This window comes from Podarcis pityusensis, assembly GCF_964106645.2.
Source record: "Podarcis pityusensis genome assembly, chromosome: 2".
NCBI lineage: Eukaryota > Metazoa > Chordata > Lepidosauria > Squamata > Lacertidae > Podarcis > Podarcis pityusensis.
In genome coordinates this window covers 115,882,880-115,909,919 of record NC_138029.1, presented here as the reverse complement: position 1 = coordinate 115,909,919, position 27,040 = coordinate 115,882,880, and the positions used below count along the sequence as shown (strand labels likewise).

Sequence of the window (27,040 nt, the reverse complement as noted above, 5' to 3'; positions counted from 1 at the left end):
TTCTCCCTCTCACCACTCATCGTCGTCCCACCACCAATCCCCTGGCTCTGAGCCTTCTTCTCTAGGGCTGGCTGGTGCCTTCCACCAGCGTCCTCTACATCCAGTCAGTCTGTGACGGTCTGTTCCTCTCGGCCTGTCCAGGTGCAGAGCCCTGTGAACACGGAGGAAGCTGCCACAACACACCCGGATCTTTTACCTGCCGCTGCCCCGAGGGCTACACGGGCTCTCGCTGTGAAGCGAACCTCAACGAGTGCCTCAGCCAGCCGTGCCACAACGGAGCCTCTTGCCTGGATTTGCTGGGACGCTTCCAATGCCTCTGCCCCTCGGGTAAGGAGCAGGGCTGGGAAGAGAAAAGGTGGTATAGCAGTCGGGCTGTCGAGAGTCGAGTCAGGGAGTCCTGGGTTCAAATCCTGAAACTCAGCCCTCCAGTTTCTTTGGGTTTCCCCTTGGGCCAGTCACGTAAGAGCATAAGCAGAGCCTGTGGCGCTTCTAGCCCAGCATCCTGTTCCCACAGTGGCTGAACCAGTGGGAAACCAGCAAGCAGGATTTGAGCACAGGAGTCCTCTCCCCTCTTGTGGTTTCGCCCATCCCTGCCTCCAGTGAGAGCAAGTTCCGTACAGTGGTACCTCTGGATGTGAACAGGATCTGTTCCAGAGCCCCGTTCGCATCCTGAAGTGAACGCAACCCGCGTCTGCACGTGCGTGGATTGCGATTCGCCGCTTCTGCTCATGCACGAGTGGCAAAACCCGGAAGTAACGCGTTCCATTACTTCCGGGTCGCCGCAGAGCACAACCCGAAAATGCTCAACCCGAAGCTACTTCATCCTGAGTATGACTGTAATTTAATTAGGCACTTTCTTTTATCCATCATCACCATCTCCTTCAGCCAAGTGTCCTTCAATATATTGCCCCCAGATGTTGCTGGACTACAACTCCCATCATCCCCAGCCAGCATGGCTGACGGTCAAGGATAAAGGGAGTCGCTGACCAAAACAGTGCTTTTCATCCTTGGGTCCTCAGGTGTTGTTGGACTACAACATCCATCATCCCCAGCCAATTTAGCTTTTGGGGCTCCACAGGTCAGACTGTCCTGATCAGATCAGCCTCGCAGGCTAAGTTTGGCAGGTGGGTCATGCTGCCCACCTCTCAGTCACCTGATGTCACAATGAGCTCAGGTGCAAGGTGCTTTGAAGTCCCATAGTCGGGACTTCAAAGCACCTTACAAGGCATTGCTTTTTTAAAAATAGGTTTGGTTCCCCATCCTGGTTTTAGCAGGGGTTTGTGTGGAATCCCCTACTAAAATGGAGTAAAAAAAACCCAAAACACATTTGTTTTAGCATGCACACCCCTGCCCGATTCAGGATGTGGTTTGCATGAATTCCTGCTGAACTGGGCAGGATTTAACAGCCCCACCAGCCCCCACTCTTCAGTTAGCAAGTGCGGGAAGTGCCTTAAACCTTCCTGCTTTGACTTTCCCGACTGGGAAGAGGCATGCATAGCCAACGGGTTTTTTAACTCCTTACTACTTCCTACCGGCTGGTGTCACGGGAAAACAACCTCGTGGGCCAACTTGAACCCTCTTGCTAAGCCAAGACTGGATGCGGGCTGGAGATTGCCCACCCCTGCTCTGACCAGTGTACTACACTGCCTTCTTACCCCTAATAATATCTTTCTTCTGTTGATTCCTCTCCAATGTAGGCTTCAGTGGGCCATTGTGTGAAGTGGGACAATGCTCCCGAGATAGCTGCTTCAACGGAGGAACCTGCCTGCAACAGAGCCATGGAGTTGCCTGCCAGTGTCCTCTTGGTAAGTGAGGAACGCAAAAAGAGGAGTCAGAGATCTCAAGCCAGGAGGGGATTTCTGAAGTGGCTGGTTCTTCCTCCTTCCCATTCAACTGCTTGCTCCTAGTATAGTGGTACCTCGGGTTAAGTACTTAATTCGTTCCGGAGGTCCGTTCTTAACCTGAAACTGTTCTTAACCTGAAGCACCACTTTAGCTAATGGGGCCCTCCTGCTGCCGCTGTGCTGCCAGAGCACGACTTCCGTTCTCATCCTGAGGTAAAGTTCTTAACCCGAGGTACTATTTCTGGGTTAGCGGAGTCTGTAACCTGAAACGTATGTGTCAGGGGTTCAGGGACAGAGGCACAGGGTAGGCAGGAGATGGAGAGCGATGGGGATGAATCCCAGGACAGCGAGGAAGAGGATGACAATGACTCAAGAGATTCCATGAGTCTTTCCAGCGAATCAGAGGATTCCCAGAAGGGGGCGCCGGTGGTCAAGGCCAGGGGAGCCCCAGGGGGGACGTGTCAGGAGCAGGGGGCCAGCGGGGGATCCCAAAGTGGCAGCTGGGCGTCAGGACCAGCCTCCCCGCCAGAGTGCCGCGAAGGGGGTGGAGGTTTCAGTGTATCAGGGGAAGCGGCTCCGGCAGCAGAGAAAGGAGGGAGGTCGGAGCAAGCCACCCTCCCGGAAGGGGAGGGGAGTAGTGAAGGGAGTAGTGTAGCTGTTAAAAGGAAGGTTAGAGGGTGGGCGCGCGCGCCAAGTTCAAATGTAGAGGCGCGCGGAAGTACAGGGAGCCCGGAGGAGGGGCCAGGTCCCAAAGCCCGCAGGAGGGGGCAAGAGCAGCCTGATTCCGCGTCAGAGGAATCCAGGAGGGGCGAAACCCCAGCGGGCAGAAAGACCCTGCGGAAAAGGAAAGAGAGAAAGAGGTGGAGCAGCGCAAGCCTCTTAAACTGGTGCAGGGGAGGGACGGATTCAGAGGGGACTTCAGCGGTCTAAGCCTAGCAGACGTAGGGCTGCGCGCCTCGGATGTGAAGCAAACAATGAACTGCAATAAACACTTTTGTATATAAGAAGAGATAGGCGTTGGTCTTTTGTGAGCTGAGACTTGAGGCAGCCTTGACAGTATGTAATCTGAAGCGTATGTAACCCGAGGTACCACTGTAATGTATTCATCCCCATCTAGGGTGAGTCAATCTTTCCATTTCTCTCCATTTCTTCTTTTTTCATTCTTCTGTTTCAGCCTCCACGTTTCTGCATTTGTCATATTTAGTTCAAAAGTCTTTCACCTGCGCCTGAAAGGAGTTCCCACAATCGCTATGTGAACTCGACATTAATTAAATTAAATTGTGGGTAAAGCTTTGAACAGATTCTAGTTCATCTTCAAGATCATTCTCCTAAATGTGTCCGTGTGTTTAAACTCTTTAGACTCTTCGGACCTTTAAGCTTAAATATTGTCATTGGTGGAGGGAATGTATTTTAAAAATGCACATTCCCACGTGTATGTGTTTTGATGCTCTCTCGGCATTCTTAAGTGTATTTTGTACATGGAACAGCATTTCCTGGTTATTGCTTTTCTGGTTGGTATGCACTGGCCTTTGACCCTTTGCCCTGCTCTTATTAGGTTTTGAGGGACCCCGGTGTAAGATGGAGGTGGACAGCTGTGCCAGTTCCCCCTGCAAGAATGGGGGCCAGTGCCAGAACTCTGCAGGGATTTTCCATTGCTCCTGCCCTCAAGGTAACTGTCTGTGTGTGTGTGTGTGAGAGAGAGAGAGAGGGAGAGAGAGAGAGAGAGAGGGCTCATCCACACTTGTTCTGGGCCTAAAAAGCACAAGTGAGCTGTTTTCCGCTTGCCCCATGATCTAGATACATGCCCAAGCGGTTTTACCCCACCGTTTTCCCCCAGAAAACCCACTCTTTAGCGATAGATCAGAGCAAACATCAATCTGTGGAAAATCTGACTGCTGTTTGCTCCAATCTAGGGGTAAACTGTGGGTTTTCCCAGGGGAATCTGGTGTAGCGTACGGAAGTGTGATGAGCCCAGATTGAGAGAGAACGGTGGTGTTTAACTGGTAGAATATGAAATCAGGAAGAATAAGTCCTTAAGATGGAAAAAAATGTAGAATATTTCATAGGATCATAGAATCACAGAATCGTACAGTTGGAAGAGACTCTGAGGGCTATCTAGTCCAACGCTCTGCAATGCAGGAATTCAAAAAATTATTGTAAGCAAATCAAAACGCTAGCAGGATTAGCAGTTTAAAATAAACTGAGGGGGCGGGGAATGGAAAAGAACAATTAGAATATGCAGCAGCAAAGGAAAACTGAAACGTTCCATGGGGGGGGCATTGGTGTCTAATGGACGGTTTGTATTTTGATAAATAAAAATGTGCGAATTTTGTAAAATTGGAAAATGATACATCTTATTGAAAGAGAATAGAGAGAGAAAGAGAGAGAAGGGTGGTAGGGAGGAAACAAGACCCCAAAGAAAGCGCTTTCTTCGAGGGGAAATCACGCCAAAATGGCCGCCGTTCTCTCACGGTAAAAAAATGGGATGTCCCAGTTTGGCCAGGACACTTGCCGGGTATGCCAGTTGCCTACTGCAGCTCCAAGTGTTGGACCTGGTGTTTGTGTTGTTGTTTTTTAATTGAGGTCTCAAGGCAGGAATTAGCACTGACTGCGCTGAGACTGTTGGGGCCTGGCAGCTGACCCAATTTGCCCAACGATGAAGTCACGTGACCTGTAGCAAGCACACTATAAGCTTCTGTTTGTTCGGGGGGGGGGCGTTGTACCTCAGAGCCCTCTGACTTGCATGACATCACATGAGGGCAGAGTGGAATTGTGGGTAAGAGAGAGAGAGCAGGGAACGTGTGGCTCGAGGCCAATGATGGTGTTGAGGTTCCCCCTTCTTGCAGGTTTCGAGGGACACCAGTGCGAGAGAGATGCAGACCTCTGCCGCGCTGCCCACTGCGGCCATGGAACCTGCTTGAACACACAGGGCTCCTTTACCTGCGTTTGCTCTTTGGGCTTCACGGGACCCCACTGCACAGAGCTCAGCGACCCCTGCCAGAACTGGCAGTGCCTCAATGGGGGCAGCTGCCAAGGGGCAGAATTTGGGTATGGACGGGGAAGCAGGGGGAAGGCTGCATGTCAGCCATGATTCCCAGATGTTGTCTACGCTAACTCAGCACTGGTTTTAAGCCCTGTTCCCAAGGCTTTGTTTTGAAACAGGGCTACTCAGGAGAATGAATTTCAGATTTCTACACACATGCACGCACCCAAAAACATGCAAGCCTTCTCTCTTTTAGGGATCTTCTCCCTTAGATTTGAAATTGATTACACTTGAGATATGGGTCACTCAATTTCACGACTCTGTATTGCCCTATGGCATCCTTCCCTAACTTGGTGCCCTCCCAGTGTTTTGGACTGGAACTCTTTATTACCCCCAGGAGAGGATTTTGTCTTAGGAATGGAATTGACTGGACCAGAAAGTGCTTGGGATCTGGCCTAATCAATTTCAGTGCTCTATTAACCTGTTGTGGGCTAGGGTATCCTTCTCCCGACCTTCTCTCCCAGTTATTTCGGCCTGTGGTTCTCGCCCCACACTCCAGCCAGCGTGGGCTGCGCTGTCTGGACCTGATGGGAACGGCACAAGCCAAAACCTCTGACAGGCACCAGATTAGGGAAGGCCAGACCAGGAGAAGCTCTCGTTTTCTTCTTCCTCCCGCCCCACCCATTTATTATTATCATTTATTAAATAAGTATCCCGCCCTTCATCTCAGGGCAGTTCTCAAGATAAATTTACAGTATAGAAAACACAAAGTACAGAATAAAAATAAGAACAAAAGCAAACCAATAACCCCCCTCCCACAACACATTTAAAAGAGCATAGAATGTCAATCAGCCCACGGCCTGGTTTAAGAGGAATGTCTTCACCTGGCGCCTAAAGCCGTGTAATGAAGACACCGGGAGAAGCTCCCTGGGGGGAGAGAGAGCATTCCATGAACATGGAGCCGCCACAGAAAAGGCCCTGTTCTCATGTTGCCGCCCTCCAGACCTCTCATGGAGGAGGCACACAACGAAGGGACTCTGAGGATGGTCGCAGGGTCCGAGCCGGTCTGTATGGAGAGAGGCAGTCCTTGAGGTATTGTGGTCCTGAGCCGTTTCAGTTCCCACTGCTCCTCCATGAGCACTAGCATTCCCAACCATTGCTATATTCTGCAAATTCTGATTGCAGAGATGAAGTTCAGTTGGAGTTCTTGCGCGACAAACCCATTACCTCACAAGCACCACTACTGGACTTTTTTGTGATAAGGAAAGTGATTATATATTATTATTATTATTATTATTTACACCCCACCCTTCTGGCTGGGTTTCCCCAACCACTCTGGGCAGCTCCCAACAAAATATTAAAAATACATTAAAACATCAGTCATTAAAACTTCCCTAAACAGGGCTGCCTTCAGATGTCTTCTAAAAGTCAGATAGTTGTTTATTTCCTTGACATCTGGTGGGAGGGCGTTCCACAGGGCAGGCGCCACTACCGAGAAGGCCCTCTGCCTGGTTCCCTGTAACCTCACTTCTTGCAGTGAGGGAACCGCCAGAAGGCCCTCGGCGCTGGACCTCAGTGTCCAGGCTGAATGATGGGGGTGGAGATGCTCCTTCAGGTATACTGAGCCGAGGCCGTTTTGATGGGGAAGATGCAACCAGAAAGGTTGAAAAGGTTAACAGGGCATCTCTCCGTCTCCCTGCAGGCCACACTGTCTCTGCCTCCCAGGCTGGACAGGACGGGATTGTGGCATGGAGGTAGACGCCTGTGCTTCCAGCCCCTGCCACCAGGGGGCCACGTGCCTGAGTCGCCAAGGGGTCTTCAGCTGTATCTGCCCCAGCGGTTACGTAGGTAACACGTCCCTCAACCCTGAATCCCAGCCGGGATGATTACAGATGATTCCCCATAACCCTGGCCCATCCTCTCGCCTCGTCCCAGCCCTCCACGACTCCCGCCATCTCTCTGCTCCCTTCCCAACCCCTCCCAGGTTCGACGTGCGAAATAGATGTGGATGAATGCACTTCCAGCCCCTGCCTCAACTCTGGATCCTGCCTTAACAGCCCTGGGACTTTCCGCTGCCTTTGCCCTGAAGGTTACACAGGACTTAAGTGCCAGGAGACTTTGGACTTCTGCTCCCCCAGTGAGTATATAGAGGTTCATCAGCAGTACGGTGGTACCTCGGGTTAAGTACTTAATTCATTCTGGAGGTCCGTTCTTAACCTGAAACTGTTCTTAACCTGAGGTACCACTTTAGCTAATGGGGCCTCCCGCTGCCGCCGCACGATTTCTGTTCTCATCCTGAGGTAAAGTTCTTAACCCGAGGTACTAGTTCTGGGTTAGCGGAGTCTGTAACCTGAAGCGTCTGAAACCACACCTGCAGCGGTCCTCCCTCTCTATTTCTCTTCACCCACCGCAACAGATCCCTGCAGAAACGGAGGCCGGTGTGTAACAAAGGAATCTGTCCCCTATTGCATCTGCCCCCCAGGCTGGGGTGGCTCGCAGTGCCAGCAGAGGGCAAGCCGGAATGGTGACAATTGTACTGATCAAGCTGGAGATCACAGCTGTCAGGTGAGCAACTGCCTTCTGGGTTTGAAGAACTCCCCAACAGGAGTGCTAGCAAAGGTCGCTTCCAGACAACCTGCTTATTCAGCATCCATCCCAATCTGCTTCCACAAAGTTTGTAGGGAGGCTCAGTGATGTCAGCTGCTTATTGAGCATTTGTTCTGATTTGTTTGTGGGGAGGTTAGACGAGCTTGCTTCCATCCAGTGTTTTCCCATCTTCTGCCATGCATTTGCCCATCACTTCTGTTGAGGACATAAGATGATGCCCATCACAGTCTAGCCTCCTGTTCTTGCAGGAACTATAGCTTGCAACTCTGTGAGGGGTAAACTACAGTTTCCAATGTTCTTCAGTTGGTGGGGATGGGGAAGTGCTTTAAAACTAAGCCGTGTAAACAGCCCAAATGCAGGAAACCTGCTTCCCCACCCAAACCCTGAAATCAGACTGTTTGCAGTAAGTGATGGGAAGATGCACTGGGAAATGCTTGATAACATTTGCTTGACATGACGCCATCTAACTTCCCTTCAAACCAATCAGAACGAATGCTCCAAAACCAACTGAGATAGTCTAACTTCCCTGTGAAGTTTGTGTCAACAAATCGGGGTGAGCGCTCAATAAGCAGTGGTGTGGAAATGGAGGTAGAAGAAGAGTTTGGATTTGATATCCCGCTTTATCACTACCTGAAGGAGTTTCAAAGTGGCTAACAATCTCCTTTGCCTTCCTCTCCCAAAACAAACACTCTATGAGGTGAGTGGGGCTGAGAGACTCCAGAGAAGTGTGACTAGCCCAAGGTCACCCAGCAGCTGCATGTGGAGGAGCGGGGAAGCGAACCCAGTTCACCAGATTATGAGTCTACCGCTCTTAACCACTACACCACACTGGAGGGGAGGAAATGTTCTTTGCGGCTTTTCCTGCTTCAAATATAGTTGTCATGAATTGCCTCGGGATCTTTCCAATTGCAGTGCCTACCGAAGAAGTGTCTGAATGGGGGAACCTGTACCAGGACACAAGATGGGTTCCGCTGCTTGTGCCCTCCGGGGACCAAAGGTAAGTGGGAGCAGAGTTTAACCTTGGGCAGAAAAAGTACACAAGACCAGTGGAAGCTGGTGCCCATTGGGACTTAGAGAATCATAGATCTGTAAAGTTGGACCCCAAAGGTCGTCTAGTCCAACTGCCTGCAATGCAGGAATCTTAGCTAAAGCACCCATGACAGGGCCATCCAACCTCCGCTTAAAAGCCTCCAAGGAAAGAGAGTCCACCACCTCCCAAGGGAGAATGTCCCACTGCTGAACAACTCTTACTGCCAGAAAGCTCTTCCTGATGTCTAGTCAGAATCTCCTTCCTTGTAAGTTCAGTCCATTGGTTCAGGTCTTCCCTTTTGTAGCAGGAGAAATCAAGCTTGCTCCTTATTATTATTATTATTATTATTATTATTATTATTATTATTAATACCCCGTCCATCTGGCTGAGTTTCCCCAGCCACTCTGGGCAGCTTCATGTGACACCCCTTTAGGTTTTTCAAGGGTGCCTATCCTATCTCCTCTCCCCCTCCTCTTTCCCAGGATAAACATACCCATTTCCCTCAACCGTTCCTCATCAGGCTTGGTTTCGAGACTCTTGATCACCTTGGTTGCCCTCCTCTGCACACCTTCCAGCTTGACTGGATCCTTTTTAAATTGTGGCACACAGAGCTGGACACAGTATTTGTTGATATTTTCAGCCCCCTCCCATTGCGAGAATCTCCTGATCTGATGTTTTGAGAAAGGAGGGGGCAGAAACTGCTCTTCTACTCTTCCACTCCTGACTGCCTGCCTGACTCTGTGTGTGGAGAGAGTCTTATCTACCAGATTTTTCGCTCTATAGGACGCACCCGACCATAGGACGCACCTTGTTTTAGAGGGGGAGAACAAGAAAAAAAAAAATCTTCCCCTTCCATTTCTCCTCCCGCTTGCCTGAAGGGGCGCTGCGCAGCTCTCCCTCTCTGCTGAAGCCAGGAGAGTCTTGCTCTCCCGGCTTCAGCAAAAGGAACCCAAAGCCTCCGGAGCGCGGAGGGAGCGCTCCCTCTGCGCTTCGGAGGCTTCACTTTGCTATCGCTGAAGCCAAGGAGCCTGCATTTGCTCGATAGGACGCACACACATTTCCCCTTAATTTTTGGAGGGGGAAAAGTGCGTCCTATAGAGCGAAAAATACGGTATGTAGTGACTAGATGGCTGAGTGGGAGATGTAACACTCATGCAAGACAGTAGTTCGTTAGTTTGTAGTAGCTATTAGAAATAAAAGAAGTTATGTTTCACAGCTAGCTTCCATGTTATTTATACTCTGCTGAGTCTGGTGCTCACAATGCACAGTTGTGAGTCCAGGGCACTGAGACCTGCTTTCCAGGATTGGAAGGTCTCTGAAAGTGCTCCAGTCGCCTAGCCCAGTCGGGGCAGAACCAGTTATTGAGCCCAGTTGCTGACAGTACTGGGTGTACTGACAGTATCCCAGGTGTGCATATGGTGGGGTGGAACGCAGGGAGCCCAGCCAGTAGGTGGAGCCAATGACAGACAGACAGAGCTACCTAATTTCTGTTCTGTCCCCATCCTCTCCTCTGCTGAGTCCTACAGGGACAACCTCGAGACTAAGCTGACATTCAGAACCACTCTCTAGAGCGGAAGTGAGGTTGGTGGGGCAGTGCCCCCACCTGCCCCAACAGAGCAGCCTCCACTGCCCATTGCAAGGAACCCATTAGATGCAGATGGTACAGTGACTGACAAAACAGAAACCTTGCATTCTGACAAGAAAACAGTGAGGCTTCCTCATTCATCAGTTGCTCTGATAAAAACTGATGCTGTTTCCGAAGAGCTCTGAGGAAGGGAGGCTCAGAAAGGCTTTGTTCTCTGAATTAGAGCAATGCTGGGTTGAGCCCTTGCGATGTCCGTGTGCTCAGTGTGTACAACCAGAATTTCTCTGTCTCTGCTAAATCTGACAGGCTGTGGTTCTCAGAATTAAAGTGTTTGGCAACAGGCTGCTCCATTAGTTATGTATGTATGAATGTGCAATTGATGATGATGATGATGATGATGATGATGATAATAATAATAATAATAATAATAATATTTTTTATTATTTATACCCCACCCATCTGGCTGGGTTTCCCCAGTCACTCTGGGAGGCTTCCAACAAAATATTAAAATTTCAATAAAACATCAGACATTAAAAAAATTCCTAAAGTCTTCAGATGTATTCTAAGTCAGATAGTTGTTTATTTCCTTGACATCTGATGGGAGGGCGTTCCACAGGGCGGGCGCCACTGCTGAGAAGGCCCTCTGCCTCGTTCCCTGTAAGCTCGCTTCTTGCAGTGAGGGAACTGGCAGAAGGCCCTCGGAGGAGGACCTTGGTGTCCGGGCTGCATTTATTTATTAAATTTATGTACCACCCTTCATTTGCATATCAGAGGGCGGTTTCCATCTGTCGCCCTGCAACCTGGGATGCCGTCTTTTCCATCTCCCACAGGTCCGAAATGCGATTTGGACCCCTGTTCCCTTCCTGGCCCCCGTTGCTACCATGGGGGAACCTGCCAGGCTCAGCCCGAAGGATTTTCTTGCATCTGCCCACCCGGGTACGTTGGCGAGAGGTGCCAGGGGGTGGTGGACGCCTGCTTCTCTCAGCCGTGCTACCGGCCTGGTGCCCATCGCTGCCACTCCAATGAAGATGGCTTCCGATGTTTGTGCCTATCAGGATATACAGGTAAGTGTTTGCTGTTATGAACGCAGCTTAACTAGTTCATTTTTTTTTGTCTGTTTAATGTGTGTACATGATGAACTTTTTTAAACAATAATTTTTATTTGATTTTACAAGTGTAGAGTTATAACAGTACAAAATACATATCCATATTTAGAGATTTCTCCGAATCTCTAGAGTTCCCACCTTCCCATCCACAGGTCCTATTATAAATCTTTTCAACTGCATATTATTTCACCATCCAAATGTTATGTCTCTCCATTTTGTCCATAATATTTTCTACATTACAAGTGTTATTGCAATCCTGCTAATGTTTTCGATCTGCTTACCGTGGTCTCTCAAGTAAATTATAAATATTTCCCATTATTTATTGAAGTTTTGGTCTTCTTGGTTCCTGAGCTTTCTGGTCAGTTTTGCTATTTCGGCATATTCCAACAGCTTAGTTTGCCATTCCTCTCTGGTAGTGACTTTGTCTTCTTTCCATCTCTGGGCTAGTAACATCTGTGCAGCTGTCATTGCATACATGAAAAGTCTTTTCTGCTCTTTTGGGATCTTGGTACCTACAATTCCTAATAAAAAGGATTCTGGGTTTTTTAAATAAAAGTTATTTTAAACATTTTTTTCAATTCATTATATATCATTTCCCAGAATGCTTTTATTATCTTACACATCCATCACATATGGTAAAAGGTGCCTTCTTTTTCTTTACATTTCCAACAGATATTTGTACTTGTCTTATACATTTTTGCTAACTTAAAGTAAAGGTAAAGGTACCCCTGACCGTTAGGTCCAGTCGCGGGCGACTCTGGGGTTGCGCGCTCATCTCGCTCTATAGGCCAAGGGAGCTGGCGTTTGTCCGCAGACAGCTTCCGGGTAATGTGGCCAGCATGACTAAGGCGCTTCTGGCGAAACCAGAGCAGCGCACGGAAACGCCGTTTACCTTCCTGCCAGAGCAGTACCTATTTATCTACTTGCACTTGACGTGCTTTCAAACTGCTAGGTGGGCAGGAGCTGGGACCGAACAACAGGAGCTCACCCCATCACAGGGATTCGAACTGCCAACCTTCTGATTGGCAAACCCTAGGCTCTGTGGTTTAGACCTCAGCGCCACCCGCATCCCGTTTGCTAACTTACGAGGAGTCAAATACCACTGGTACATCATTTCCATATAATTTTCTTTCAGCGTACATGCTGAGAATTTCAAGTCAGTTTTCCATAACCTTTCCCAGCCTAAAAGTTGGATAAAGGTAAAGGTAAAGGGACGCCTGAGCATTAGGTCCAGTCACGGACGACTCTAGGGTTGCGGCACTCATCTCGCTTTACTGGCCGAGGGAGCTGGCGTACAGCTTCCAGGTCATGTGGCCAGCAGGACTAAGCCGCTTCTGGCGAACCAGAGCAGCGCACAGAAACACCGTTTACCTTCCCGCCAGAACGGTACCTATTGATCTACTTGCACTTTGACGTGCTTTCGAACTGCTAGGTTGGCAGGAGCTGGGACCGAGCAACGGGAGCTCACCCTGTCGCAGGGATTCGAACCACTGACCTTCTGATCAGCAAGCTCTAGGCTCTGTGGTTTAACCCACAGATATTATGCCCCAAATCCCTCGCCCAGTGTATTGTTACAGATTTAACATATTCATCCTTTGTACATGAGGAATTTATCTACTCTAGCTTTATCACTCCTCTTATGACTGCTCCTAGTGGTGCTGCAATGAAACTGCTAGTACATCCGAGAAGTTAAGCAGGGTCTAATGTGGTTTCAAATTGGATGGGGGTGCCACATGTTGAGATTCCTGCATTGGGGGAGATGCAGAGGGGGAAAATCATTATACAGTGGTGCCTTGCAAGACGAAATTAATCCGTTCCGCAGTCTCTTCGTCTAGCGGTTTTTTCGTCTTGCGAAGCAACCCTATTAGCGGCTTAGCGGATTAGCGCTATTAGCGGTTTAGCAGCTATTAAAGGCTTAGCGGCTTAGCGGCTAAAAGGCTATTAGCGGCTTAGCGGCTTAGAAAAGGGGGGGGAGCGAAAAAAATCGCAAGACTCGCAATACTTTTTCGTCTAGCGAAGCAAGCCCAAAGGGAAATTCGTCTTGCGAAGCGCATCGAAAAACGGAAAACCCTTTCATCTAGCGGGTTTTTCGTCTTGCGAGGCATTCGTCTTGCGGGGCACCACTGTATTAAGATCCACATTGGGGGAAGAAGGTGTCAGAGGATTGATTTATTGCTCAGATAAGCGTCCGGCACGCTTCCATCGCAGGCCTCTGCATTCCAAAGTCCGACACAACTGAGCATAGCAGAGATCGTCAGCGGTAAGAGAAAGACTGCAAAAACTCCAGTGCATTCTTCAGTGTGCTTAAATAAAGTCCACTCAGGATCTTAGCAGCTAAAAGCAGTTTTATTTACAGCAGACTATCCATTATCTATCACAGCGAACAGCATCGCGAAAACACGTCCTCTCTCCTCAAAAGCGAAAGTAGAGAGACAGAGAATGCAAAGGGAGCTCTGCATGTTGAGAGCAAGCGTGGACGCTATGCTGTTGCCCCACCTGGAGGGCGTTGAGTCGGCTCAGGCCGCCTGGCAGGTGCTGAGGAGTCTGTGTGAGAACACAGCAGGAGCCCAGGGCCGGGAGAAAGCCGAGAGGAAGCCGAGAGCCCAGAGTCAAAGGGGGTTATATGTTTATGTTTTTAATTCATTTGTTTATGTAAAATAGAAAATGCAAATAAATAAAGGAAAAAACATTTTTAACCCACCCCTCTAAAAACATCAGATAAATCAAAAATGTGATTTAAAAAAAATATTGTTTTCATTTTTTCCACAACTCAAGGAAGAGTAAGGATCTGAGGTGGATTGCATACGGAAAGAAAATTTCAGTAATAACAAAATAAAACACTCATATATTCTTTTCCCCCTCCACAGGTATTCTTTGTGAATCTTTGATTGACAGTTGTCAGTCAAATCCCTGCCTCAACGGGGGAAGCTGCAGCGTGGTGCCGGGTAACCCTCTTGAATTCACCTGCCACTGTCCACAGGTATGAATGGGGCTGAGGATTCGCAGCCAGTCTGTGGGGGGAGGAGGGTTGTTCAAATTCTAAAGTGGGTGTGTCTCAGGTAGGGATGGAGGCAGGGATTCAATTCAGTTTATAAAGTGATCGTTAGTCAAAACTGCATACAAAAAAGAAGTAGGAAAAAATCTGGTCCAAATGCAGATGAATTTTCAGGAGAATTTTTTAAAAATGTGGAGAACTGGCTTTCAGATTTGGAAAAATGAGAATCTTGGAGAAGCAAAATGGGCAGATTTCTGACATCTCCAATACCAGGTCTTAAGCATGCACATAAATCCTAGCCTCTAACCTAAAAAATAAATAAATCTCAAATTATGGCAGCTCATAACTGTTGCTGGATCCTGCAGCCACAGCACCCTGCCTTATGGCAGATGAGGCAATCTGTTCAGCGCAACAACACTTCCCCAAGAGGGCATGTTGTTGTTGTTGTTGTGTGACTGGCACTCGTCATGTATGCATAGTCTCCATTATGTCACTGCTATCAAAATGCAGGCCGCGTTCCTTCCCCACCCACTCCGTCAAAAAAAGAAAATGTAAAAAATCTAGACTTACCCTTTTCCGATGCTCAACACGCCTATTGACCAGGGGTCAGCAACCTTTTTCAGCCGTGGGTCGGTCCACTGTCTCTCAGACCATGTGGTGGGCCAGACTATATTGGGGGAGGAGGGAATGAGCGAATTCCTATGCCCCACAAATAACCCAGAGATGCATTTTAAATAAAAGCACACATTCTCCTCATGTAAAACCACCAGGCAGGCCCCACAAATAACCAAATAACCCAGAGATACATTTTAAATAAAAGCACACATTCTACTCATGTAAAAACACACTGATTCCTGAACCGTCCATTGGCTGGATTGAGAAGGCAATTGGGCCGCATCCAGCCCACGGGCCTTAGGTTGCCTACCCCTGCTATTGACAGTAACCCATTTGTGATATCTGAATAATCCATTGGACCAGACCAATTTCCCATTCCTTCCAGTTCCTGTTCTCAGTGGCCAACCAGAGACCCACAAGCAGGAACTAAGTGTCAGAGCCCTCTTTCCTCCTGTAGTTTCCAGCTTACAAAAAAAAGATTAAAGCAATAACATTATCATTTAAAAAAACAACAACCTGAACAACTATTTAAAACATTTTTTAAAAAAATCAGCAACAACAAGCTGCAATCTGATTAACAAATGTCAGCATCTTACATATCTGGATAGAAATCCCTTCGCAGAAATTCCAAAGTGCAGTTGCTGCTGCAACAGTAAAAGATCTAATTTTAGGGCAGTTCCTTATATCAAAAGAGTTATACCAATCCAGTTTTTGGTGGACTTTCAGCTGCTTTCGTGTTTTATGGGGCTGTAAGCCGCTTTGAGACATCTTTTTTCCTATCAAGCAATGAATTAAATATTAGTAATAATAGCTTGCATCCAATTAAGCTATTGTTCAGGGTAGTCTCATTTGAAATCAATGGACCTAAGTTTGGGAAGTGCATTCATTTCAACAGATCTACTCTTAAAAGGGCCAGGATAGGATAGTGCCTAATAATAGCAACAGCGATAGTTAGTACTATTTTTCTAGAGAAAGAGGTTGCAGAACTCACCATGAGCATTTTGCTTATTCTCTTATAATTAGCAAGACAACAACAAGCAAACCTATGGTTACGTAAAGCATACTCAATAAACACACGAGACGTAACCAGCTGTGTTCTTAGATAAATAAGGTATATTATTCATGTATCAAATCATAAATTTCAACAGAAGTAACTCATAAAGTTCAACAAACGAACAAAGCAGAAGACCCAGTGGATCAGATCATTCTCTAGTCTGTTCATACATAAGGTCCATCTGTGTAATAGTGTCTATTCCACCTGTCTGTTCATAAGGTCCAAACAATCCACATGAAAGGTTGTTACAGTTCCACAGAATCCTTTCACAGAGTCTAAGACAAGGATTTCCGGAATATTGGCCTCGTTTTGCCATTCTGGGCTTCATCAGTAGTTAAAGCTCTAAGTAATACAAATAGATACAATATCGTGATCTCATACATTTTACAGCAAAAATAATATAAAACCATAAATAACTGTACATACCATATGTGATGTTACAGGACGGTGGATCTTATGGCATAGTAGTAGCTGTGGTAAGTAGCAATTGTTACAAAGCAGGGTTATATGGACAAGCACAATATGATTATGATTTGATACATGAATAATATACCTTATTTATCTAAGAACACAGCCGGTTACGTCTTGTGTGTTTATTGATTATTCTCTTATAACGGCAATGGCGCCCACCTGAGAGGTGCCGGAACTGCGTTCCAGCTGAAAAAAAGCCTTGCAGTGCTAATTATTTCTAAATGCACCATCTTGTTTCAAAACTCAAATAAAAGTAGACTGTGGAAGACTTTTGTTTTTTTTAATGACCTTTACTTCCCCACTCATCACTACCTAGGGTTATGAAGGAACCACCTGTGAGCTGCAAGCCCCTCCTTGTGGATCGCTCCACTGCCACAATGGGGGAGTTTGCATAGCCCACCCGTCCGGACTCCGGTGCCTGTGTGTGGAAGGGTTCTCTGGACATGACTGCCACCTCCCCCCCTGCTCCTTGGGTTCCTGCCCCACCACCAAAGCCACCACGAGTTCCGAGTGCCGGCTGGTGGCAGGAGACCAGCGCTGTGACCGGGCCTGCAGCTCCCCCGAGACCAACTGGGATGGTGGCGACTGTTCCCTGGGGGTGCTTGATCCTTGGAGGTCCTGCCCAAAGCAGGAGATGTGCCAGGCGGCTTTCCGGGACGGGGATTGTGAGCGCCGCTGCCGTAGCGAGGACTGCCTGTATGACGGATTTGACTGTGCCCCGTGGAAGCCTTGCAAGTGGGTCATTGCCAGGGGGTGTGGCGAATGGGGGGGGTCTGTGGGGTGGGGAGCGGGGTCTAGCATTGGCCGAGTAGGACAGAGGCGGCCAACCTCTTAGGGCCAATGGACTTGTTTGCAGGCTGGAGAAACTGCTGTGGGCACCAGTGGAGGCTGGCATCTTACTTACTAGTTGTTCCATGGGGTGGCACTGGCTGGCGGATTTGCCTTCCACCTGAGTCTCAGCAGGGATGAGGATGGGGGCAAATGACAGGAGCGAGCCAGCAGTAAATCACACTGTGCAAGTTGAAGTTAACTCTTTATTAGCAAAAATGGGATCTGCACAGGGGTGTCAGGCCTAATGAGCACAGCAACCCATCTTCAGCAGGTGTGAGCCAGTGTGGTGTAGTGGTTAAGAGCTGTAGTCTTGTAATCTGGGGAACCGGGTTCGCTTCCCCGCTCCTCCACATGCAGCTGCTGGGTGACCTTGGACTAGTCACACTTCTTTGAAGTCTCTCAGCCCCACTCACCTCACAGAGTGTTTGTTGTGGGGGAGGAAGGGAAAGGAGGATGTTAGCCGCTTTGAGACTCCTTCGGGTAGTGATAAAGCAGGATATCAAATCCAAACTCCTCCTCCTAATCCTCCTCCTCCTCTTCTTCTTCTTCTTCTTCTTCTTCTTCTTCTTGCCCCCATGAAGCAGTTGCTGAGACCGAAGGTCCCCCGCTCCCTCACCACAGCTGCCCTCCTCTCCAGGGTTTCCCCCAAGCAATCTGAGACTGTGCCTGCACGAAGCTAACGTCTCCTCTGCCCCTTTCATACCTCTCCGGGTTCTGCGGTTTCCAGCGACTTGGCTTTCAGAAGCATTGCTGCTTCTGTCAGTGGAAGGGAGAGCATCTCCAGCTAGTGCGGAAACCCTAGACAGTCACTCCCTGTCAGTATAGACAATACTGTGCTAGATGTAGCGATGGTTTGACTTGGTTTAAGGCAGCTTCCTGTGTCCCTGTGCACTTAGCATGTGGTGTGTGTGCCTCAAGGCACATATAAAAATGGATCTGAGGGTGGCAGAGTGCCAATTTCTCTCTCCTGGCAAAACAGAGCCAGAGACTTCCTTGCCTGTTCTTAAAAATCTAAGAAGGACCCGGCTGGACGAAACCAAAGGCCCATCTGGTCCAGCGTCCTGTTTATCACAGTGGCGACCCAGGTGCCTCTTGGGAAGCCCACGAGCCGGACGTAGAGACAATATGGAGCTGGTTTCCCTGCCGTTTGTTTAACAAAAGTGCCCACCAAGATGCTTCCTTCATGGGAAAAACTGAAATAGGCAAGTGTTCTTCTCTTGCTTGTCCTCAGCAATTTATATTCAGAGGTAGACTTCCCTTGAACCTGGGGGTTCTATTTTGAAAGTTCATGAGGTTCTGTTTTTAAAAAAAAATCCACAAAATGTAGAAAACTGAGGGATTGGCAGATCTTCCCATCCCTATTGAGGTTTAGTGGTATAGGTGAAAAAATGTTTTATGCACTCACTTTCCTCACGCCATTCACCAAACGACAAACTCTTCCTCCTCAGCCCTTTCTATGAGCAATATTGTCGGGACCACTCCTCGGATGGGCACTGTGACAGAGGATGCAATGAGGCCTCATGTGGCTGGGATGGGGGAGATTGTCGGTCTCATCCTGGCCCACTCGGGAACTCCGCCTTGGGCCTGGCTGTCCTGCTTCCCCGCAAGGACCTTCCCCATTTCCTGTATTCCCTGGCGGTCGCTGTGCGGACGGCGCTGCAAGTTCAGCAAGATTCCCAGGGCAGGGAGAGGATTTACCCCTACACAGGAAAGGAGCTGCTTGGGAGCAGGAGCAACTGGACGGAGGTTCAACCTGAGACTTGGGAGGAGACTGTTGGGTAAGAGAGAGCCTCCCTTTCTCTCTGTCTGTACCAGTCATTCCACACCATGCCAGACCTCGTCTTCCTGATTTCTAATTATTCCTGTAAGTTTTTGCCATCTGAGCATAGTTCATCAATTTTGTCTGCCACTCTTCTTTGGTCAGAGTTGTACCATCTTTCCATTTCTGGGCTAACAGAATCTGCACACCCGTGGTCGTGATCATAAATCGTTTCGGGATCTCTGGTCCTTTGATACCTAAAAGAAAAGCTTCTGGTTTCTTTGGGAAAGTTATTTTCAATTGTTTTCCTTCAGTTCATTATCTATCATTTTCCTCGTCTTTCAAGGCACATGTCTGTCCTTTAATGCTTTGTGTTTCTAAGCATGTTTTTTTCCTCCTTGAGCTTTCCCTACAAAAACCCACTCTTTGAAGCTGAATCGGAGCAATCGTCAATTAGAGTTTTCTATGGATGGATGTTTGTTCTGATTCAGCTCCAAAGCACAACTTTTTGTGGGGGAAACCCCAGGGCAAAAAACAGGACGCTCGGACGCAGAGCTTTAAATCGCGGGCCGTGCCTGGAAAGAGCAGAGGAAAGGCAAGTGTGTACCTCACAGAGCTGCAGTTTCGAGGTCCATGGGAAGAAGGGTTGCTCAACTATTTCGTATTTATTTTACTTTGCATTTATTTATTATTGGCTTTCTTGTCATTTGTTGCAGATTTACCATCTTCTTGGCCGTGGATGGGAGCCAGTGCTCAGGGCAGTGCTTCACATCCCCCCAAAGTGTCCTCAATTTCTTGGCAGCCTTATCAGCCAAAGGAAGCCTCGAGTCCCTGGTGCCATACCCAGTGGTAGCTGCCTGGGTCGAGTCTGCGAGAAATGGTAGGTAGCAGACACGCTAGGCCCGAATTCCTGAGAGTTTCAAGCAGCGGTTCTCAACCTGTGGCTCCCCAGATGCTGTTGGACTACAACTCCCATCATCCCTGAGCTCTGGCCTTGCTAGGTAGGGGTGATGGGAGTTGTAGTTCAACAACATCTGGGGACCCACAGGTCGAGAAAGGCTGGAAGGGAAAAGAGAAGGTTAGAACAGAGTGGAGTTTCACTTCATACTTTTCCTTCATGGAGATAAATATGGGATACACGGTTCCCCTCCTGCCTGTTTTCATCCTCACACGAACCCTGTGAGGTAGGCCAGGCCGAGGGACAATGCCTGACCCCAGATCGCACATTGAGTTTCTCTTTTTATTTTTCTCTTTTTGTTTGCATCTCACCATGTTTGGTGTGCATATAGTTATGTATTTTTGAACTTTCAATAAAGATGTTACCAAAAAGAAAAAACAAAGTTCTTCCTAACGTTTAGAGTGTATGATCCTGTTTTAAGTCTGTTATGTGGATGGGACTTTATTCTTTTTTCTTTTTAAAGGCAAAGCAAGCTGGGAATCTGGAAATTATGGCATATTGGGGGTAGGGAAGAGGCCCCCTTGCCCCCTACCCAAAGGATAGCCACAAAAACTCCAGTTCTATTTTGCAGAAAAAGTTAGCCAAGGGGGCAGTTTGATTCAGAACGTGCTCCCACTCCAGATCAGGGCCCTCACGCCATTTTCTGCTGGAAACCCCACCTCTGGCCTGCTATTTCTCCCCCCCCCCCACCACCAATTGCTCTTTACAGCACCGTTCAGGGCAAATACCAATGGATCGTTACCAGATAATTCTTGCCAAACTACAATTCCCATAATTATTTAGAAGGAAGCCGTGCTTAGGAAACTGGTATGGAACTGATATAAATCAGTAGCGCAGATGGGATTTGGTGAGGGGGGGCTCCTGTTTCACATTCTCTCTCCTCCCCACCACCAGATCCCCAGGCCTCTGTTTCCCATTTTTCGGGGCCTCTCATATACGGCGTTGGTGCTGCCGTTGTGGTCATAGCGCTGGCCGTCTTCCTCGGAGTCTGGAGGATCCGCCAGCCCCAGAGGCGCGAACACGGCTCCCTCTGGTTCCCCCCTGGGTTTGCTCCACACCAGGCCAAGAAGCGACGGTGCCGCCGGGACCCGGTGGGAGAGGACGCCATTGGGCTCAAGTGAGTATGAAAGTTGTGGCTTGCGGCAGCCTTGGCTTGGCACCAAACAATGAGGATGACTTGGGTATTCAGTCCACTTACAGTGGTACCTCGGGTTAAGAACTTACCGTATTTTTCGCTCTATAAGATGCACCAGACTACAAGACGCACCTAGTTTTTGGAGGAGGAAAACAAGAAAAAAAATATCCATTCTTAACCTGAAACTGTTCTTAACCTGAGACACCACTTTAGCTAATGGGGCCTCCTGCTGCTGCCGCGCCACCGCTGCACAATTTCTGTTCTCATCCTGAAGCAAAGTTCTTAACCCGAGGTACTATTTCTGGGTTAGTGGAGTCTGTAACTTGAAGTGTCTGTAACCTGAAGTGTCTGTAACCCGAGATACCACTGTATTTGCTTCAGTGGCGGCTGGTTGCCATTGGGTGGAAAGCAGGGAGGCTGAGAGGTGGTTGAGCCAAAGGCAAAGACAGACAGAGCATCCTGATTTGCTTAAGGGCCGATTATATTTGCTCAAGGGGCAATTAGACAACGCTGCAACAAGCCATTCCCCCCCCCCACACACACCTCATTTTCCAGTGCATTATCCTTTTTGGGCAGAGGCAGATTTAGGAAGCACAACTGCTTCTGTCACACTGGGCGCAGAGCCTTGGGGCGCCATAACCATGATGTAGAATGAAACATGAGAGGCTGTGGGGAGGCCACTGCTAATATTTGAGACCCCCAAAGTCTGCCAATGTTTTGGGGAAAGAGGGCTTGTTGCATAAGACCTCTCAATCGACTCTCATTACGCCGCCTGAATTTGCTAGTATGTGACATTGAATGCTGCCTGCAAAATAGTGTTACATGTCCACATGCCCCCCAATCTGTGAGCGGCGCACAATTCCAGGGGTTCCAGGCGCTTCCCCAGGGTATGTGTTTACTTTCGGAAAATGAGACACAGCAGAGACTGATGTCTTTATGATAGATGGTTTGTTTCCAGAGACAGTTGAACGTTTTGGCTCCTGAATGCCGCAAACCTGGAAGTGAGTGTTCCAGTTTGCGAACATTCTTTGGAACCCGAACATCCTCCACGGCTTCCGATTGGCTGCAGGAGCTTCCTGTGGCCAATCAGAAGCTCCCCCTTGGTTTCCAAATGTTTTGGAAGTCGAACAGACTTCCGGAACGGATTCTGTTCGACTTCCGATGTACCACTGAATATGAAACCTGCGATGCGATGGAGGGGTGCGCTGCACTGACATCCCAAAAGGGTCTTGCTCCTCCCATTGCCGCAGCTGTGGAGCCAAACAGAAATCAAATATTGTTCTCAAACATTGTTCTAACTCTCCAGTCTGCTGCTTTACCTCACTTTAGGTCGCATCACTTCTCTCCAATTATTTTTTGCCTTTTTTCTCCTTCTCCCTATCTGTGAGTTGAGGGAGGGCATTTGCTGTCTCTTACAGATCCCTTTCCTTTGTCCTCTTTACACCTCACCAGGGAGCTAGACAGGCTATTTCAAAAATTAGAAGCCTTCATTTGATTTTAGCACTTGCTGGAACCCGGGGATTAACGCCGCAAACTCATAACAACAGCAGCAGCAGCAGCAGCAGCCTGGGATCTCTCCTTATTCCTCTCCATTTCTTTCCCCCTCTCTCCACAATGCAGGCCAATGAAGCCGAGTGCTGAATTTGTAGATGACCCTGACATGTGCTCCAGCCCCCACTTTGATGGACCGCTGAACTGTGCAGATATGGAGGTATTTGGTCCGGATGGGGAGGCAGTGCTGCTGCTAGGATTTGGATGGCAGAGTGTATGTCCAGAGCCCTACAGGCAAGGCCAGGGCCATCATAACAACTTTAAAAAATAAATCAATATATCACAGAGAACCAATGTGGTGTAGTGGTTAAGAGCGGTAGACTCGTAATCTGGTGAACTGGGTTCGTGTCTCCGCTCCTCCACATGCAGCTGCTGGGTGACCTTGGGCCAGTCACACTTCTCTGGAGTCTCTCAGCCCCACTCACCTCACAGAGTGTTTGTTGTGGGGGAGGAAGGGAAAGGAGGTTGTTAGCCGCTTTGAGACTCCTTCGGGTAGTGATAAAGCGGGACATCAAATCCAAACTCTTCTTCTTCTTCAAGTGTGGCACCATAGTTGGGCCACAGAGAAAGTGGTGGGGACAAATATGTCCCCTTTTACTTTATTTCCCCCCACGAAGGAACAGAGAAGGGTCACATTTGTTCCCATCAGACTGCCAGGTAAGCAGGGAGGATGGGTGGCAGGCAGGGTGCAGAGGGGAGACATTCACAGTCGCAGCAGTGCCCATGTTGTTGATCCCGTTCCACTAGCAGGGACAGAGCAAACTTTTTATAGCCTCTTTGGTACAGGGTGATGCAGATGCCGTCTCAATCCCAGACCGAGGCCAGTCTAGGCCAAAGAAGCAGGTGCAGTTCAGCACACCGACCTCAAGCCAGGAGAAGGACCCCAAGCCGAAGGCCGTCAAGACTCAAAAGCCAGGTAGAGAGGGAAGCAGGCCTTCAAGGGAAGCCGTCAACAAGGCAGGAAGTCCTGCCCCTGGACTGGATGTAATAAGGAGAGATACTGCCCATAGGGCTGGTCTGAACCAGGGGGGAGGGCAAGATAAATATAATATTATATCATAATGAATTACATAATAATAATAATACTAGGAAAGATTGCCTTGCAAACCCGTGTATATTTGCCAAAATTGCACACATAAATGTGTATGATGGGAGAAATTTGCACTAAAAGGCTAACAATTTTTCATGAGGGGGCTTTTCTCCTTTAAAAAAATTGACTTAAAAGAAATATTGTTTAACTGAAAATGGAGAAGACATGGACTGAAAGTATTAAATAATTTATTTTTTTAATGTAGATGGAAAACCAGAAGCCTTTTTAATTTTTCTCTAATGCTTCTTTTCCTTTTCTCGTTCTTTTCTCTCTCTCTCTCTCTTTCCTTTCTTCTTCTTGATTCGTTATCGTATTGAGATTTTTAAAAATAGAAATCTTACCAATAAACCCAAAAAATAGATAAATAATTACGCTGACAAACTGAGGAGGGAATCTGGGGAACGGAACTCAAGATTGGGAAAATGAGAGGCAGAGGGAAACCGAAACGGACGGACATCCCTAGTTACAAGTCTGACCTTCACGAAATGCCCTTTTTTTATCCCTCCAGTTTGTGGCCTGACCCCCATGATGCCCTTGGGCCATTCTCCTGGATTGGACCTGGAGGGATCCTGGGCAGAGGGGCAGAAGGGAAGCCCTGGAGAGACGCCCCTTCACTTGGCAGCTCGATTCTCCCGTGCTGATGCCGCCCGCAGGCTCCTGGCCTCCGGCGCTGACGTCAACGCCTGCGACCAGTGGGGACGGAGCCCCTTGCACAGCGCCATCGCGGCCGATGCGCTGGGTGTATTCCAGGTGACTAAAATAAAATGGAGGTGCAAGGGTGAAATGACATCACACTCCCAGAAGGCCTTCTCCATACAAACAAGACTCTTTGAACACAGAGGACAAGGCTATCATACTGGTCACAATGACCATATTCTCTCCCAGTGTGGTGCAGTGGTTAAGAGCAGTAGACTCGTAATCTGGTGAACCGGGTTCGATTCCCTGCTCCTCCACATGCAGCTGCTGGGTGCCCTTGGGCTAGTCACACTTCTTTGAAGTATCTCAGCCCCACTTACCTCACAGGGTGTTTGTTGTGGGGGAGGAAGGGAAAGGAGATTGTTAGCCGCTTTTAGACTCCTTCGGGTAGTGATAAAGCGGGATATCAAATCCACATCCAAACTCTTCTTCTCTCTCCGCTATCAGAGGCAATATATGCCTCTGAAGAGCACTCGCTGGGAATCGCAATTGGGGAGGTGGGTGCACTTGGGTCCTTCTCTCGGGCTTCTTGGGGGCGCATCTGTTTGGCCACTGGGAGAACAGGATGCCAGACTAGGTGGGTGTCATTGGACGCAGAGGAACAGTGGGAGGAACCAGCTGGGGAACTCCCAAAGGAAGAAGGCTGAGAGCCCGGGAAGTTGTGGTGGGACAACAATGAGTGGTCAGAGGGAGAAGACTGGGAGGAGGAGGTATGGGAAGCTGAGGAGGTAACAGGGCTTGGTGAGCCCTGTAGCAGAGAGAAGTCCAGAATTGGAAGCAGGAGAAGAGGGAGATCAAGAGGCAGAGACGAGTCAGGCTGGTGAAGTGTCATAGGTTGTCTCCTCCATCCTGTTGCAACAAGCTTCCCTTCCCTCTGGTCTCCCAGGACCAAGAGAGGCATGAAAAGAGCAGAGGAGAGGTTGGATGCATGCAGGCGCAGTCTCTGATTGCTTGGGGGAAACCCTGGAGAGGAGTGACTGTGGCAAGAGCATAAGGAGAGCTCTGCTGGATGAGGCCAGTGGCCCACTGGCAGAAGTGACCCAGCAGCAAATTTTTTAAAAGGGAACATTTTCTCCACAGATCCTTCTGCGGCACCGGCATACGGATTTGGACGCATCAGCGCACGACGGCACCACCCCTCTCATGCTTGCCACACGGCTTGGGGTTGAAAACATGGTGGAGGAGCTGGTCGCCAATCATGCCGACATCAGGGCTGTGGATAAGAGAGGTGAGGGCATTGCTTGTCTGTGTGCTGAACCCAAAGTGGCATGTCCCAGAAGGCCTGCAAATGCCATCTTGGTAGTCAAGATAACACCAAAACTAATAGTTGTTGTAGGACTGAGCTTATATATGTGTGTGCATTCACTCGCTTTGATGTATACTAATTGGGTCACATTGATGCTGTGCTTGTCTGTGGAGAGACTTTGGGCAGTTGGCACCTATGGCCTCACCAGCCGGGTGCAATGGGAAGTTCTAGGTAAACAGATATACGCTTTTGTTGTTGTTGTTTAGTCATTTAGTCGTGTCCGACTCTTCGTGACCCCATGGACCAGAGCACGCCAGGCACTCCTGTCTTCCACTGCCTCCCGCAGTTTGGTCAGACTCATGTTTGTAGCTTCGAGGACACTGTCCAACCATCTCGTCCTCTGTTGTCCCCTTCTCCTTGTGCCCTCCATCTTTCCCAACATCAGGGTCTTTTCCAGGGAGTCTTCTCTTCTCATGAGGTGGCCAAAGTATTGGAGCCTCAGCTTCAGGATCTGTCCTTCCAGTGAGAACTCAGGGCTGATTTCCTTAAGAATGGATAGGTTGGATCTTCTTGCAGTCCATGGGACTCTCAAGAGTCTCCTCCAGCACCATAATTCCAAAGCATCAATTCTTTGGCGATCAGCCTTCTTTATGGTCCAGCTCTCACTTCCATACATCACTACTGGGAAAACCATGGCTTTAACTAGATGGATTTTGCTTTGTGCATAAAGGATGCTGAACTGTTTGCTTGCCATCTCCTTGCTGCTGCGGCATCCGTCCCGCATCTGGGAGATCTGGCAGGCTGATTTGCTGTAACTTAGGGTTGCCATATTTCAAAAAGTGAAAATCCGGACATGGAAGTTTTTCGTTCTGCCCAGACTTGTTGAGCTTTTTCTTGCTAAACCTCAAAACAAAAAATGGAGGTTTTTGAGCTATTTTTAAGGAAATACACTTCTGACATGGGTTGCCACACGTCTGGATTTTCCCGGACATTTCAACAGTTTCCGTCTGGGCACTGTTTCCGACTGCCGTGTTCCAGCTATGCCCAGGAAATTCTGGATGTATGGCAACCCTACATAACCCTCTACACCAGGGAGCTCCTCCAAGGAGGTTTGGTTTGGCTGATTGATGGCGACTTGGCCAAGCTCACCCAGAGAGCCTCATGGATTTCGATTCAGTCAATCCCTGTATTCTCTGTCTCACAGGAAAAACGGCCCTCCACTGGGCTGCGGCGGTCAATAACGTCCGTGCCACCCTTGTCCTGCTCAGAAATGGAGCTGATAAGGACAGCCAGGATAATCGGGTAGGTAATGTCTTTTTCTGCTCACGCCGTCTGAAAACAGACACGTCAGAGGTGGAGGGGAAACTGTAGGGGTCTGCGTGGGGTCTGCTAACAAGCCTCATCACCTTTAACAAACTGCATTTCCCAGCATTCCTTGAGGGAAGCCGTGGCTGTTTTATAAGCGTGCTTTAAAGAGATTTGTGC

General features: G+C 48.6%; 1 protein-coding gene across 3 annotated transcripts in view; it reads left to right on the top strand.

Annotated features, from left to right (window-relative positions):
- Positions 1 to 27,040, top strand: part of NOTCH4 (notch receptor 4) — a 98,306-nt gene that overhangs the window by 69,163 nt on the left and 2,103 nt on the right. For all 3 annotated transcript variants that reach the window (XM_080991559.1, XM_080991560.1, XM_080991561.1), the window contains 19 exons: positions 142 to 327; positions 1,698 to 1,805; positions 3,399 to 3,512; positions 4,690 to 4,891; positions 6,529 to 6,674; positions 6,811 to 6,963; positions 7,243 to 7,391; positions 8,346 to 8,430; positions 10,879 to 11,112; positions 14,022 to 14,134; positions 16,606 to 17,024; positions 18,569 to 18,898; positions 19,596 to 19,759; positions 20,732 to 20,954; positions 22,593 to 22,683; positions 23,310 to 23,439; positions 24,122 to 24,363; positions 25,390 to 25,537; positions 26,760 to 26,857. In XM_080991559.1, coding sequence (XP_080847685.1) covers positions 142 to 327; positions 1,698 to 1,805; positions 3,399 to 3,512; positions 4,690 to 4,891; positions 6,529 to 6,674; positions 6,811 to 6,963; positions 7,243 to 7,391; positions 8,346 to 8,430; positions 10,879 to 11,112; positions 14,022 to 14,134; positions 16,606 to 17,024; positions 18,569 to 18,898; positions 19,596 to 19,759; positions 20,732 to 20,954; positions 22,593 to 22,683; positions 23,310 to 23,439; positions 24,122 to 24,363; positions 25,390 to 25,537; positions 26,760 to 26,857 — 3,335 coding nt within the window. The remainder of the gene's footprint in view (positions 1 to 141; positions 328 to 1,697; positions 1,806 to 3,398; positions 3,513 to 4,689; positions 4,892 to 6,528; positions 6,675 to 6,810; positions 6,964 to 7,242; positions 7,392 to 8,345; positions 8,431 to 10,878; positions 11,113 to 14,021; positions 14,135 to 16,605; positions 17,025 to 18,568; positions 18,899 to 19,595; positions 19,760 to 20,731; positions 20,955 to 22,592; positions 22,684 to 23,309; positions 23,440 to 24,121; positions 24,364 to 25,389; positions 25,538 to 26,759; positions 26,858 to 27,040) is intronic.